The following is a 16,052-nucleotide window of genomic DNA, read 5'->3' on the forward strand; positions in this document are numbered from 1 at the left end:
TTGGCTCTACTCACTGTGAGGAGAATAAAAGCCTCCTCTGTTTTCTTTGGACAGGTTTTCAGCACTCGTAGCATGGTTTATCTGGAAGGAGCACTTCATGTTTCTCCATGCTGCAGTAGACATCGTAGACAGAGATGCAAGTATCTTCACTGGTGAAGGACGGAAACTTAGGAAATGCTCTCTTCCACCTCTCTTTTAGACCAAGACATAAGACAGAGCTTGGGCTCTCCCCAGCCTCCCATCCTTGACCTCTCAGGAAGTCTTTGATCTCCAGATTCTTTCTTTCACAGGACCACAACACGCAGAAAGCACCTCTGGCTGTCTCTGGTCCAGCACCCTGACAGCCTGGATCAGTTCATCAGCACCATCCTTGGACATCCCAGACCTCACGGGGGTCACTGGCCCTTGTTGAACTATCTGATCGCCCTCTCAGGCCCTGAGCAATCACCTGGAGCTATGCTGGAACCTTTATCAAGCCAATACTAGAGAAGCAGGCAGGGAGGGGACTGTGCCCACTTGGGTCATCCTTTGGGCCCTGCTCACCTGTGGCTCTCTGCTGGTTCTCCACAAAAGGTAGTGCTTGAGGCTGCCCACAGAGAATGCACAGAGAGAGACAGGCACTTAGAAATAAAATCTGTACTAATAATGATTTCTGAGGTTCTCCCTCCTCCATCTTGGTCTTTTCCATGTAGGCAATTCTGTATCTGAGAGGAACTCAGAACTGCACAGGACTTAACACACCTCAATGGCCCTGTGTACCATTTCAAAAGGGCCACACAGAGGTGTACCTGCCCGGTGGCTGCTACTGATCTACTGATAGAAAACCAGTCCTCACTGTAAACACACATTTGATGGAACACCTGACCTTCCTCTTCCTGGCAAGCGATTTTCTTGCCCTAAGTATAAATACATTCTTTAGAAATACATAAATGCGTAACTTCAAACCTGCTTTGACACAAGCAGGACTCACAAGGAAAGAAACCACAATGTGGCCCCAGCGGACAGCTTAAATATCCAGAGTTTTATCTGGGTCCCTTGTTCAAGCCTGGTGTCCCTTGCACACGTGCGACGAGGCAGCAGTCGCAGTTGGGCTCTGAGGCCATACCGCTGCTGCAGCACGGGGTCTCTAGTGTTTACGGATTTCTTAACACCTTTAATGCTTCCAGGCAATTAAAAGCACCGTTTGCTTTCAGGCAAAGCCTAATTTGCAGAAAACATCAGCTTGACTTCAAGCGACATTAGGTTTTGCCAAGAAACATTATGACTTGTTGGGTGCCCCCATCCTTCGCCAGACAGGACAGCTCCTGGCTGATCCCCACCACTCCCATGGGACAGGGGTTACGTGCAGCAGGCTTTAGGCCCCACATGCTGCAGGGCGCAGATGGGAGAAGCCTTTCTGAAACAGCAGCCTTAGCCTCATTTGGACAGGGAGATTGCCGAGGCTGGGAAGCAGCTGAAGGATGCTGATGTATTTAGCACTCAGATAACTGCTGCTTCTGTTTAAAATAGCAGTTCCCAAAGCTGGGCATGCCAGCTCGCAGGGGTCAGGGGTAGTCCTGCCTTGGGCCAGCCCGGAGCAGCGCAGAGCAGAGCTCACTCAGGTCGCTCTCATCATTCTCCTCGGGCTTGCTGCCGGAGTTGGAGGGGTTGCTGCTGGGCAAGCTGTGGCCAGAACCTGTCTTCAGAAATGCTTGCCCCTTGGGGTCCATGCTCGGCGCCGGCACACCCTGGAGGCACATTCTGCCTTCACAGGCAGTTCTCTGGTAGTCTGGCTGCGAGGAATTCCTCTGGCTGAAAAACTGCCCCAGCAGAGATTTCTGGAGGGTTGTTAGCAGGCTTTCACAAGTCCTCTGCTTTGTGCTCAGCTGGGTATAATGCAAATCCAACTGCAGGACCACATCCATCTGGAAGGAAAGAGCAAAGGATGCAAAGTGAATTGGACTCTTAAGACTCGAAGCAGAGATTTTTCACTCTTGCTGCTGCCAACAAAAATGACAGACTTGGCTGGCTGTTCCGCAGGCTCACAGCTCCATGCTGTGGCATGATGGAGAAATGCCACTGCCAGATGAAACTGTTGCATCGCTCATGACGTTTGTGGGCCTGAGCCATGGCTTCTGGATTTCAGGACTTCTGAAATCAGGCCACCTCACTTGAGACCTCGTAAGCCCGCTCTGGGCACTGTCACTGAGAGCACCCCCAGGATGCTGGCACAGGGAAGCAGGAGGGGAGAGAAACTGCACCCAGACCAGCTGCACCCACATGAGGAATGGCACAACATTTGTCCTGGCCATGGCACAGGACTGCTGCACATGTGAGAGGAAAGCATCCAAGAAGAGGGACATGAACCACTTAAAGAAAACACACATGGCACAGTAAAAGCCAGCAGCTTTAAACAGCAGCACTCCACAGGGATGCATTTGCAGTCTAGCACTATTTTAGATTTTTATGAAAGATGGTGAGGAAATCAGAAAAACACCATATTCATGGCAGCTAAATCCTTGACTGTGAGCCCCTAGCATGGGGCTGTTCCTGAGATGCCTGGCTGTACCAAGCAGGGAGGTGTATAATGGAGCAAGAAGAAGATTTTGGCAGGCAATGCAGGGTCCGGGTCTCATGTCTGCACTTAAAAGCAATGCTGAATGCTTGGGAAGGGTTCAGAAAAGAGCTCCAGGAACAGTCAAGGACTGAAAGAGCTGCCATATGCCAAGGCATGTCACGCACTCAGCAAACGGAGCTCGTTGTAGGCAGATCCAGACAGCAGCTCGAGAGCAATGTTCAGTGTGAGCCTGTGTGGAGCACAGCAGATAAGCAGCTGGCAAGATCCACTGGCTGGGTATTAGAGGGGAAAAGGAATCAAATGAGAAACAAGGTGCACACTGATATTTGGGGAGAGAGAATCTGCTGGAAGAGACGAGCCAAGGGACTAGCAATTCTGCCTCTCTGATGGTCTTTAAATAGTTCGAGAGTCTCTTGAACTGTGCCAAAGAGGCATAGCTTGGATCAGGCTTGGCAGTGTCACCCTGATGGCAGGGGATAAACCCTCCTGCTGCTCGAGGTTCTGGCCAGCGTGTAAGCCCATCTTTCAGGCAAGCACACAGCCCAGTGAGACATCCTTCATCTGAAATATTTGGCCTGGTCTATCTCCCCTAGGCTGACACAGGCAAAGAACAGCCTCTCTGGCCTGGCAGCATGGAAGGACAGAGAGAACCAAGAGAAAGAAGATCGTGTTTGTGCCTTGAAGATCAACAAGCTCATCTAACATTGATCTGGATGTTATGCTGACGCAGGTGTCCCAGTGCATGGATTCACAAGACACATGGTCAGAGGGGCACATCCAGCTCGAGTCAGTGGGAGTGAGGAGTAAGAGTTAAGTGAGGCTGCAGGAGAACTGCGGAGATTTGCACAGATCTCTACCTGGATTTTCTGTAGTCCAGAGAGCTGAAAGACACAGTCCAGCTCCTCCCGCTTGTACACAGAGGCGAGCAGAGACTCCACTTGGTCCAGACGGCTCTCATTCAGGACGGCCATGTTGTTCATCTCCTGGGTCAGGAGAACAAGAGGAAATGCAAGGTAATTTCAGCATCAGACTGGGCATGGAGGCATAGCTGCTCGTCAGACATGCTGTTTCTCTGCACACAGCAATGCTGGGATGGCCTGTGCCCTTGAGACTTTGGCTGGTGGAAATGCTGCATAAACTAATGGAAGTACTACAGAGTGCAAGCAACAGAAATGCAGAGATTTTACACACCTGCCTTGTGCATATCAATGGGAAGACCTAGCTAAACATCCCCTGAGGGCATCTACCAGGAAAACCGTGGTACAATGGGATTTTCAGCAGTGCAGATAGCAGCAGTAGCAACCACCAGTAGCATAGGCAGCATGTTGAGGAGAGAGTGTTTTCTGAGGGAATAGCTGGATGAAGCTGAGTTGTGCCCCCACCATCTACAGAACTGTCAATTCTTGTTCTATTACTCAAATTTATCCAAAACGGCTTTGATCCTACAAGACCCTCTTCACTAACAGTCTTATCTTGGAGCTGCAAATAGCACAAGAACAGACTAGGGAATAGGTGCCTGATGAAACAGCATCTTGCTTTGGATTTGAGCCCTTTAGGATAGGTGACAGCCCACAGTCCACGAGCCCCTTCCACGCAAAGATGCTTCCCTCTGTCAGCTCCAGCAGCTCCCATGGCCCAATCCTGCCAACCTGCTTGGCCAAGGGTAGAATGTGCCAGCCTGGCTTTGGCCATGGGAGCTGGGACGCCCGGGTGGGCTCACTGCAGCAACACATAAAGCTGATGGCACGTAGGGAGGGCTTATGTTGGGAGAAGTTGCACTGCGTGATGAAGGAGGCTGTTAGGACAGTGCAGGGAGGCAGAGGTTAGAGAAGACCTGGGAGCTCTTGGTAGTCTTTACAAACCTTCCCCAAACCGCTGCCTACAAGGGGCCAAAGCAATTTGTTTCTGGCCAGGAGAATACGTGGGGTAGAAGCTAAAATGCCAGATCCTAAATGCCGACTGGGACCTGCAGGCATCAGGGTCACTCCTGCTGGCAAGGCTGGCAGAACAGGAGTAAACACCACTGCTGATCCAGTAGGCCCACTGGAGGCAGGCTGAAGAAATACCACTTGTCTCTGCATAAAGCAATGGCAATCCCATCTCCGCACTTGGCAACCCATTACTGGAAAGATAAACTGGGGGGTACTTAGGGAAGATCGGGGCAGCGAATGGAGCTAGCACAAGGGGAGATGGGTGAGCCAACAAGGGCAGGACACAGCCCACAGGGGCATGGAGCAGCTACTGCTGCCTCCCACCAGCCCGAGCAGGACATAAACCAGGAGACAGGCCACAACGCAGAGCAGCTTCTGCAAACCAACACTGCCCTCTCCTGCCCTGGCTCATTGCAGCAGGCACCTGCTCCCAGCTACCCCGATGCCATCACTGCTGTACTGAGCTGTCCTGGTTTTGCTTCGACAGAGTTGGTTTTTTTCTTTTCCCCATAGCAGCTAGTAGTCTGTCCTGGGACTGATACTGGCAACAGGCCAGTATTGACATTTTTTGAAGGTTTGTTTTTCAGTCTCTATTTAAACAGGCATTCATAGTTTCCCTTGAGGTTTTTTTTTTTCCTTCTCTGTGAGGGGGGAGCGAAAGCCCAGGAGTTTCTGGGACAGGTGACCCAGGACATGAGCCCAAGCAGCCAGGTTAAACTGAACCTGGACACAAAGCAGATCAGCCTGGATGTCACTAATGCAGGGCCTTGGCAGGAGGACTGCGGAAAGAAGCAGAGCTGCCCCACTGCCCCCAGCCAGCTCCATCCTCCAGCACATGCTTAGGGAAGGACAGGACTTGCTGCCAGTCCTCCCCAGGGTGAGCCTGTGCTGCCAGCCTCCTGCCACAGGAACATCAGTGACCTTCCGAGTCAGAGCTGGTGCCCGTGCTTTCACTAGCCTTTAACAGACTCTTATGAAGATGTCAAAGTTATTTTTGAACCTTGCTAGACTTGTAATATCCATGACATCCTAACCACTAGGAGGAAAACAGTCCATGGCCAGAAGTCCTTCTCATAGTTACCCCACCACTAGTCCCCTCTCTAATTCTTATCTGATGATGCTGTAGTGCTCTCCTCCACCCTTCTCCATAGCTGCCTCATTGCTGTCTCCACACGTCTCTTGACTTCTGCTGTCCTGCCTTCCTCTACATCCCCACACCTGCAACCTCTCCAAGTGTGGCTCCTTCAGGGACCCATCAGCCCGTCCAGGCTCGGGTTGTGCCACGATCCCTTCTGTCTCCTTGCAGGCATGGATGTGCTCTGGATCAGATGACTTCCAAGTGCCTGCTTTTGCAATTGTGTTAGCAGCCTCTGCAGATGCTGTGAATCTTCAGTGATTAACACTGCAGCTGGGTTTATGCTGGCAGGGCAAGCATGCTAAGATCTGTGCTAATGCACTGAACTCTTCTCTCAAATGTCTGTTTATTGCTCTGCGATTTTCAGCCCCTCGAGGCCGGGCCGCTCTTTTTTTAGCTTAAGAAATAGCTGGTGTGCTACAGACGTGACTGGCACAAATGTAACAATATTCCACCACAGGTTAAACCACAGCTCATGAAAAGCCAAGCAGCATCAGGAAGTTTGGATGGCGTGAACCACACAGCCTCCCCGAGTGGGACTAAGCCAGTCCCAAGCCTTGAACATCCAAAATAGATGTGCTGTTTCTCTCTGGCACAGACCCGAGACCAACATGAAGCCAAGGGGCAAATGTTCAGCACTGTGGGGAAGTGCCCAAAGTCCCTTCAGCATCCATGCAGGGAGGACTTCTCAGCAGCCAGAGAGATTAATTGACTAAGTGACTGCATCATTAAATGCTTTTGGATTCAACAGCCAGCCACGTGCTGCCAACCTGCTTCTGCACACCAGGTTAAGCCTGGGTCATGTTCCCGAGGCCGGGACCCTCACCACCAGGATGTGGACTAGAAGACACGATGTGGCCCAAACAGCACAGACTTGGTGACGCGTGTCACACCTGATAAATGTGTGTCTGGATGCTCTAAGGGATCCACGTGGGTGCTGATTCTGCAACACCCTTGGGCATAACCCCTCCCAGACATTCACTTTTTACCATGAAAATGTCACGTCCGCTCTAGATCTTCCTTACTGCAATTCAAACCATGGCTTCCTTCCACGTTGGAAACTACTTTTTATGTATTTGAAGGCCTACTATCCACCAATTTTGCTTTTCTTGCCTAAACCACAACTCTCTTGATCCTTCCTTTTATCACTTTGGACGAGCTTTAGTTGGCTCCATTTTTTCCATGAAGTAGGGGCCTAAAACTGGACCCAGCACTCCAGCCTCAGCAACGGTGAGGAGAGCCAGAGAGGACCTCACACAAATCTTGGAGCTCTTCTTTACAACCTTGGCACAGTTTTCTGGCCTCAGATTGCACCTCCAGCTTATCCAAATCTTTCTAAAATCTAACCCTGCCTTTTAGCGCCTTGCAGAGATGCCCAGTGCTATGGCATCTGTGTATTTAATAAGTGCGTGCTATGGAGCATCGCTGAGGTCTTTAGTGAAAATAGAAAACAATCCCACAGCCCTGGTTTTCCGAAAGAAACAACATACTCAACCACACTCAGAGCAGGAAAGTCTCCTCTTAGTTTTAAATGGAATTTCCCGTGTTCCAGTTTGTGCCCATTGCCTCTGGTCCTGGCACTGGGCACCACTGCGTAGAACCTGGCTCCATCCTCTTTTCAAGTATTTATGTACATTGACGAGATCCTCCTGAGTCATCTCTTCTCCAGGTTCAACAGTCCCAGCTCTCCCAGCCTTTCCTCATAGGAGAGATGCTTCAGCCCCGTTGTCACCTCCACGGCCCTTCGCTGGGCTCTCTCCAGTGTGTCCATGTCTCTCTTCACTGAGGTGTCAAGAACTGGACACAGCTCTCCAGATGGCCCCACCAGTGCTGAGCAGAGAGATCATCTCCCTCAGCTTGCTGGCAACACTCCTCCTAATGCAGCCCAGGACCCCATTCACCTTCCTCACTGTGCAGGCACATTGCTGGCTCACGGGCAGCTTGGTGCCTACCAGGACACCCAGGGCCTTTTCTGTTGACCTCCAGCTGCACCTGTCCATGGGGTTATTCCCCATGCAGGACTTTGCACTTCCTCTTGTTGAACTTATCAAGATTCCTGTTGGCCCATTTCTCCAGCCTGTCCATGTCTCTCTGGATGTCAGCACAACCTTCTGGTGCATCAGTTGGTTTTCCCACTTTTGTGTGAGCCGCAAACTTGCTGAGGGTGCCCTCTGCCCCATCATCCAGATCACTAATGAAGATGTAAACCAGTACTGGCCCCAGTACTGATGCCTGGGACTCCCCATTCATGGTCTCTAGCTGGACTTCATGCCATTGATCACAACCTTTTAAGTCTGGCAGTTGAGCCAGTTCACAATCCACTTCAGCACCTACTTATCTAGTCTGTTATCTCATCATGTCTATGAGGATGTTACAGGAGAGAGTGTTGAAAGCCCTGCTAAATCAAGATAAACAATACCCTCTGCTCTCCCCACATCCACTGAGCTGCCATTTCAACCCAGAAAGCTGCATCAGACACGGCTTCCCCTCTGTAATCTATGCTGACTGCTCTCAGTGATCTTCCTGTCCTACCTGTGCCTGGAAATGTCTTCAGGGACTATTTGCTCCATCACCTCCCCAGGGATCAAGGTGAAGGCAGGCCAGCCTGTAGCTCCCCAGATCTTTGCTCTTGCCTTTCTGGAAGGCAGGAGTGACACTGACTTTCTTCGAGGCCTCAGGAAGACCACCATGAGCTGATGGAGAGCGGCCTCACTCAGCTCTCGTGAGTGCATCCTATCAGGTCACACAGACCTGTGTATGTCCAGGTTGTTTCAGTGCTCCTTGATATGGTCCTCCTCCGCCAGGTGTAAGTCTTCCTTGCTGCAGACTTTCCCTCTGGTCTCAGGGACCAGGCAGTCCTGAAGACCGAGGTGAAGAAGGCATCAAGTACCTCAGCCTTTTCCATGCCCTGTGTCCCCAGGGACCCTGCCCCATTTAGCAGTGGGCCCGTATTTTTTCTTGCCTTCCCTTTGCTGCTGGTATACTTGTAAAGCCCTTCTTGTTTCCACCAGATTCAGTCTTGGATGGGTTTTGACTTATCTAACCCCATGCCTACATGCTTGAACCATGTCTCTATAGTCCTCCTACATCACCTGCCCCTGCTTCCACCTCTTGCACACCTCCTTTTCATGTGTGAGCTCAGTTAGGAGCCCCCGGCACGTCCATGCAGGTCCCCTGCTACCTTTGCTTGACTCCATGTGCATCATGATCCTTGAAAATCCATCAGCTCCCCTGGACCTCTCATGTCTCCAGGGCTGTCCCCCACAGGAACACAGCTTTCCAGCCTGATGACCTTCAAGACATTCCCCTGAGCAAGGAGCAACCTAATCTCAAGAGATCAATTAAAGTCCTAGCATGTGAGATTCAAAGCTCCTTGGCTGACAGCAACTTGTTGTCTACACAAGTATGTGTACTCTGCTGAATTCCCAGCCTTGATAGCCTCCTGTGCCAATGACTTCCACAATCTACTTACAGTGGCAGTCGATTATTTCCTTCCATTAGTCTCTTTAATAATTTCTGGCTTCATAGGAGCCAGGAAACAGAGAAAAGAGTTCTCTAAATTAGATTTTTAGTCCATTCATAATTCTTTATAAACATTTCTCCATGGTGGAATGTGTTTCTTAATGAAGATGATGCCCAGGAATTGGCAAGGTCAGAGTTTTGGCTGGCCTAGAGTTTCAGATATTCTAAATAAACTGGGGAAAAGGTGACTGCAGAGGCCATTAGGTCAAACGGCTCCAGATCAAGTGCCTTGCACACAAGGAGATCCAAAACAAAAGTTTTTTGAAAGTAGGTGTTCAAACAGTAGAGAACAAAAGATGGCATTGTCTTAGCTCTCAGCATCATTCCTTTCTACATAGGTCCTCTGTCTCTGAAGACAGTACTTGTCAAGTAAAAATGCAAGCCAGAGAAGACACAGGATGGGAGACAATGGTACCACTGGACAGCTGAAGAAAATGGATCAGTGCTAGAAAATCCCTTCATAATTATCTCTGGTAAGCCCTACAGCAAGCCCAGGCTCTCTGCTTTAATTCACTTCTATATGCAGAATACAGCAAATGATGGGAAGAGAGCCATTTCCTCAACCAAGTGGCTCCAGGGGTTCATTCCCCAGGGCTTACAACATGCACCTCCCTTTTAGCTTGTTTTTGCTGGGCTTCAGCCTCCAGCTCCTGTATCTCAGGTGTGGCTCAGACAGTCCCCCAGGTCCCCTCAGCATTCCTGAGCAGGGCTGGCACACTGAGGTCGCAGCCAGCTCACCTTGACCCCAAAAGGAGCCAGGTGCCTGCCTGTGGACACTCGTACATCGCTCTGTGATCCTCCAGGCGGGAGTGGGTAGCTTCACCGTGCGTGTCCAAAGTGGTGAACGGCAGTGCGGGAGGATGTGCTGCCACCTCAGCAGACACCACTGGGGGTCAGTGTGAGCTAGCACCGCCGTGCAGCAGAACGGGGACGGGGATCCTACTGCTCTGGCTACACTCCGGTCCCTTTTTGGCCTCCCTAATCCCTCTTGAACCAGCTCCAGATGCAGGAGCAAGCAGCTGGGTTCCCCTTTCCCTGCAGTCACTGATGTGGGCTGGATGCACACAAACACATGCAGACACACACACACACGATTTTCATGCACAGTTAGGGAGCTCACGAGGGCAAGCGATGCTCCGGCTTGGTAATGGGCAGGATCACGCTCCAAACCTCCCGCTGGATGCACCGTGGTGCATCAGTGACCACAACGTACTTAGGGGCAGCATCCCTCCATGAACAAGGGTCAAAAAATCCACCACAGTCATGCTACACTTCAGCAAAGGGACTACAGAAAACAAGGAAGGTGGTTAGCAAAAAGAAGCAGCAGTGAAATCCTTAAGAGGTGGCATGGAGACCACCAGAAAAGACCGTGCTGGGCCTGTGATCCATTAGGAAAGGTGTGAGAAAGGGTGCGAGGAAGCTGGTGTGGCTCAACTGGGAACAAGTACAGGAGGATATCCTGTTTCATTAAAATAAATTAGCACAGTTGGCTAAGAAGACATGATCCAAAAAGCCAGATCTGCTTCCAAACACAGAAAACAGAAAGGCTCTTCATCTGAATCAGATTAAAGGCAATAATTTAATCAGGCAGGCCAGAGATTGGTCTAAGGGGTAACTGGTTAAAGGCATCAAAACTGGATTCAAATCCTTTTTGCGGTGCACTAGGAGCAAGGTGGACAGTCTTGGGGTACTGATATGTGGAAGGAACACTCAAAGCGGTGTTTGCAGAGAGGATTTTTTGCACCAGAGGTAGCAGAGAAGGGAATCCTTTTCCACAGCTTTTCCTAGCCCCTGGGACCCGTCGGGCTCACCATAACCCTCCTCCCTCCTCCACCTCAGGGAAAGGAGCCTGGAAGGAACTGAGGGAAAGGGGACCAGCATCTCTGCCAGAGGACTCACGGAGGGCTGGCAGAGCAGGAGATGGCCATCAGCGACGTGGGCTGGGAGGGAACGCAGCTTGGCACACACGTACATCACGTTGGAGAAGAGACGGCGGAAGCAGAGCTCCACGCGCGCCCCACAGGGGAAGGTCATCATTCTGCTCCGTGGCTCTGGAAGGAAAAGCCCAGAGGGGTCAGTGTCTGGTAGCCCTTGGCTCCTCAGGGGGTCCCACCAACACCTCCCTGCAGACCGGTGTCCCTGAGGGGCGTGGAGATCCCTGGCCCCCTTCTCCCCCATACCCGGTAGCCCACTGCGTGCCCTGCATGGTTTACCATGGCCGCATCCCCAGCGCTCCGCAGCTGCTCCCGAGGGGCAGATTGGGTCCGTCAGGGACCGGGCTTCCTTCAGCGTGTGTTTGATCTCCATCACCTGCTTTCCAGTGACCAAGGGATCCCGGCCAATGTCTGGAAAAAGAGATTTTGGAGGCACAAGGGTTGCTCCAGGTTCCTTATTTTTCGCCCTGCCTTTCAGACCCTACACAAACATCTCTGTATCTGCTGCCAGGTCACTAAAATCTTGCACAGAGCACAACTTTCAGTTTAGTTTTTAGGGATGGATGGCTGGGATAGGGTGGTGCAGAGCCACTCAGTTTTTGCTGATATCTCTTCTCACGCCTGCTACTGAAGCAAGTGGTTTCTAGCTCATCCCTTACCTTCTAACACATCGTCCAGCATGTGTGTAACTTTCTTCTCCTGCAGAATATGTTTCTTCAGATATTTCATGAAGATTCCAGAGCTGAACGCCCCATCCTGCAACTCATAGGCTTCTGCATCTTCGCTCCTGCAAGAGTAACAACTCGCCCTCACCTTTCTGTGATGTGAGTCAGGGCCTGCCAACTCCATTGAGACTCTTGGCTGAGTCTGAGTTAGCTTCTCATGCAAAGGTGCAAAGTGCTTGGTTTTGGCCCAAGAGAGGGTGGGTAGGGTGTGGGATGGGAAAAAGCAGCAGAGGGGGACAGGAGAGGAAAGTGCAGCCTCTTTTGCCAGCCTAGGAGGGTAACAGCAATTGAAAAGCTAGTGGAATTAGCACTGGAGCAGCAAGCAATGGTTATCCACATCTCAGGAGGCTTCAGGTTACCTGCTCATAGCACATGTGCCTTGGCAGTCAGGCTCAGGCCTGGAAGGACAGACGACAGGAGCTCTCTCGAAAGCAAAAGCCAGAGGAAACATGAGAGAAGCCCTCTCAAGCCTCCAAAGTCACCATGCACGAAGGGATGAGAGAAGCTGTGGTTTGCCAGCATTTGGTCCTGTGTCAGACTGTGGGCACGACAAAGAGCACTTACGTGGCATAGCCGTAAACGGTATTGCCCCAGGGCTCCAGGGGCTGTACCTGGGAGAGGGCACACTCTGGGTTGTACCTGGAAGAGAAGATGAAGTCAGTGTTGAGGACACCTGCCAGTGTGTGCCTGGAGGGGACAGAGCCCATGTGATCCACCAAGTCCATCTCCTATGGATGACAGTAAGATCAACCCTCATGTCAAATATCACCCACATTACTTGGGCAGCAACAGAGGCTAAAGCTACGAGTCCTACAAAGAGCCCAAACCACAAGGAAATGAGTAGACGGGGCCAGCTTTGACCTATCTGCACTGCTGAGCTGCTCCCTGCCCTGCAAGTGAGCCTGGAGCTGTGGGTGCAACCATGACTCCTCCCTCCTGAGGCTGGCTTTTAACAAATCCAGGCAGCAGCACAGTGCAGAGCACGTATGAGCTCACTGTGGCCAGAGGGACAACTGTCCCTAAAGGTCTTGGTGGTGTGCACATTGCATGGCCATGGCTCAACCTCCTGTTCCTGGGGTCTGGGGTACCCCGCAGCTCCCTTCCCACCCATGCACACACCTTCTGCCACAGGAAACCAAAGCATGCTACGGCTGATACGCCTCCAGATCTCACTTAGAGATGGGATCAGGGCACACACCTGGCTATCAAAGCCCATGGTGAGCACAGACCCGGCTATTTCCAAGATCAGGTAGATCCGGGGTGACAGTCCTGGTTGCCACCGAAAGGTATCATGGTTGCACTCCATGGCCAAGCTTTGCCCATCTGACTGCAGCCAGACTCAACAGCGTGGGGACCAGCTGCCCCCAGTTTACACCAGGGACCTGGAGCTGTTCCCAGTCGCAGAGGGATAAGAGCCAGGCACAGAGACAGCGTTATTCGCTGTTACCCAATTTCAGCACACATTCCTGGGCTGAAGCTGGCGTGCCAAGGAGAGCAGAAGGGACGGTTGTATCGCCAGCAGCCAGCGCATTACCTACTGCTGGTGGCACAGTCTGGAGATGTTTAATGGCAGTATTCATCTGGCTTGTGTAAGTTTTCTAAAGATGATCAGAAGAGAAAAATGTGGAAAAGGAGATACACTTCCAAATATGAACACTGAACAGAGATTTGTCTGCCCCTCAGCTACTCCTAAATGAATGCAGGCATCTGGGATTCCAGGTCCGAGGAGAAACGAGACACAGGATCCCAAAATAAAGTGAGGTCCTGTTGTCCTCTTGCTGGGGACATCCACCCGGGGCTGTGCAGACATGGGTTGATGCCAACTTTTTGTGATGGCACCAGCAGGCATCCACAGCTTCAGGAAGACGGGAGCCTCACGCGTGGAAACAGTGGCCGTGGTCCCCGGCCCTAGCCGCAGACAAGCTTCAGCAGGGGCATTTCCAGATCATGACCAAACACAGGGACAGACCTGACAGTGGAGGTGGCAGTGCTCCGTCCTGCTTCAGGCCCCCCAAAAATCTCATTTATACAGCACATCTCATGCAACCGAGTTTCAATCCACATCCCAGATAGGAGATGGTGTCCTTCTGTCTTAAATGCCACATGCTAGAAATTCTCATAAATCAGGGAGTGCCTGGAAAAGGCAATTGCATCCACCCAAAATCAGCACATAAATGTACAATGCTACACACAGGCTCCGTGTTCCTGGTTCCTCCTCTGCTGAAGCTGAACATCTGCTACCACTTGGCAAAGGACGACATGTTTCTCACGGGCTTGGCATTTCTGATGCTGACATACGGGGTGAGGAGATTCTCTGGGTGAGATCCCTCTTAGCACACATGCACCTCCTCCCAGTTTGTGCATGGCTGAGCGAACCATCGTCAGACTCATGGCATCAGTCCCACCAAAAGGGCATTGGACAAGGAGGCCCCAAGAGCCCTGTTGTAAGGAGCAGTGTAAACACACACAACTATGAAATCCATACTCTTTGGTGAGCTGAAATGGTGACTGCTCAAGAAAAATGAGCTCAGGAAAGAGCTTCTACAGCAATCCCCCGCAAGCCTGGTGATGACACCTACTGCACTAAGTGCTGTGCTTGCTGTGGGAAAGAGGGGGAAGATGTGTGAGTTCTTGGGGTGGGAGAGAGAAAACCAGCCGCACATCATGCCTAAAAATCGCAGCAGATCTCACATCACATCCTTTTCCCAAAGCACCATCACTGAGCACAGAAGCTGCTGGAGACCCCAAGAAAGGAGACATCAGCTCAAAAGCTGTTTTACAGATTGTCACCATTCACATTAGCAATCCCTGTGCAGCCTTCATGTTGCTACGCTGCCTCCCCATCACAGATTGCCCTCAGACGGGCTACTGGCAGCCCAGAGGCACGCTAGCCCATCTCCACCAGTGCATCCACAAGAACCACATGCTCCTGCTCGGCCGCAAGCCAACCCCTACCTGGTACTGCGCTGGGCAGAGCAGCAAGGTGCTCCTGCTTGTGCTCGGGGAGTACTCGGGAAGCAATTCGCTCTGCTCTCAGCAGCAGCAATGAGCGAGAGGGAGGAAGGGGATGCTTCGCTATGGGGCATCTAGGGCAGGTACAAAGGGACAGCACGCCCCAGCAATTCTGGCAGTGCAGAGCCATGGCAGCAGCATAAGTCCCAGTGCAGCCAGCTTGTAAGCTATTCAAAATCAGCGTTCCCTCCTCTGCAGCAAAAAGACATCAAAGATTTAGCATCATTCCAGGGGCTGGCAGCTCTTTCAGGGCAGCGGTATGAAAATCTCTCTCGACTTTCTGGTTCTCAGTGCAGGAAACACAGAAGGAAGAGGGAGACGTTTCTATATTTGCCCTCCAGGACTTTTCTGACCTGTAAATCTGCCTCAGGGGACCAAAATAAATAAACTAAAGACAGCTTCTAGGGGAAGTCTACCTATGTCTGATGAAAACGGGCAAGTAGCAATTTTATGCAGCCCACAAACTGTAGGATAGAGATCTTCAGGACAGGATGATGGGCTTTTTGCAGACAGAGGGGAAAAGCAGCAGCCTGTGTCCCACTTCACAACATGGGGCTGAGGCTGGCAGCTGTTTCCTCCAACCCCTTGAAACGCCACACTCTGCCCATCCCAGGTGAGAAAGGATGAAGAGCACCCTACCATTTCCTGCAGGTGTCCAGCAGGATGAGGTTCAGGGCCGTCTGCTGCTGCTGCATCTTCTGGAGGATCCTCTGCACACTGATGCAGTTCTCAGGGGCGTAGGGTTGTGGAGCATCAATGGGGACCATGTAGTTCCTCCCTGAATGTTCGTACCCATGACCAGCATAGTAGAATATAGCTGGGAACAGGGAGAGGAGAGGATGAGTCGTGATGTGAACCTGCAGGTCTGTAACAAGCTCCCCACGGTCATGTCCCACCTCCTGTCCTGAAGGAATACTGGTGCAGGGCAGACCTAGACCAGTAGCACCCATGAAACTGGAGCTATGTTGACCTCACAATTTCAACTTTTTTCCAGTCCATTCCCTTCAGCAGAGTTGGAAGCAGCCCTGAGAGACTTCCCGTACTTGTGATTACCACACTGTTCATCAGGAGACCCCAAAGTCACTGGGTTTACACATTTCCATAACCCTCTGTGCTACGACACCCAAGCGTGGCATCTGCCAGGCTGAGTACCATCTTTACACAAAGTTTCAGTTAATCGCTGCCTCTTTGTAAGAATATGACAACCAAGTATTTTACCATGATGAAAAATACATT

General features: G+C 51.4%; 1 protein-coding gene across 1 annotated transcript; it reads right to left on the reverse strand.

Moving 5' to 3' along the window:
* Nucleotides 1-1,544: 1,544 nt before the first annotated feature.
* On the reverse strand, nucleotides 1,545-15,633 carry LOC104537323 (mucosa-associated lymphoid tissue lymphoma translocation protein 1 homolog; the record flags this gene model as incomplete). Its single annotated transcript, XM_010180155.1, has 7 exons — nucleotides 1,545-1,904; nucleotides 3,415-3,540; nucleotides 11,045-11,196; nucleotides 11,359-11,490; nucleotides 11,739-11,866; nucleotides 12,369-12,443; nucleotides 15,456-15,633. Coding segments are annotated over 7 exons (1,151 nt in total), but the record flags the coding sequence as incomplete, so codon positions are not given.
* Between the last annotated feature and the right edge of the window lie 419 nt (nucleotides 15,634-16,052).

Source organism: Mesitornis unicolor, unplaced genomic scaffold (assembly GCF_000695765.1).
Source record: "Mesitornis unicolor isolate BGI_N332 unplaced genomic scaffold, ASM69576v1 scaffold34222, whole genome shotgun sequence".
In the NCBI taxonomy this organism is placed as follows: domain Eukaryota; kingdom Metazoa; phylum Chordata; class Aves; order Mesitornithiformes; family Mesitornithidae; genus Mesitornis; species Mesitornis unicolor.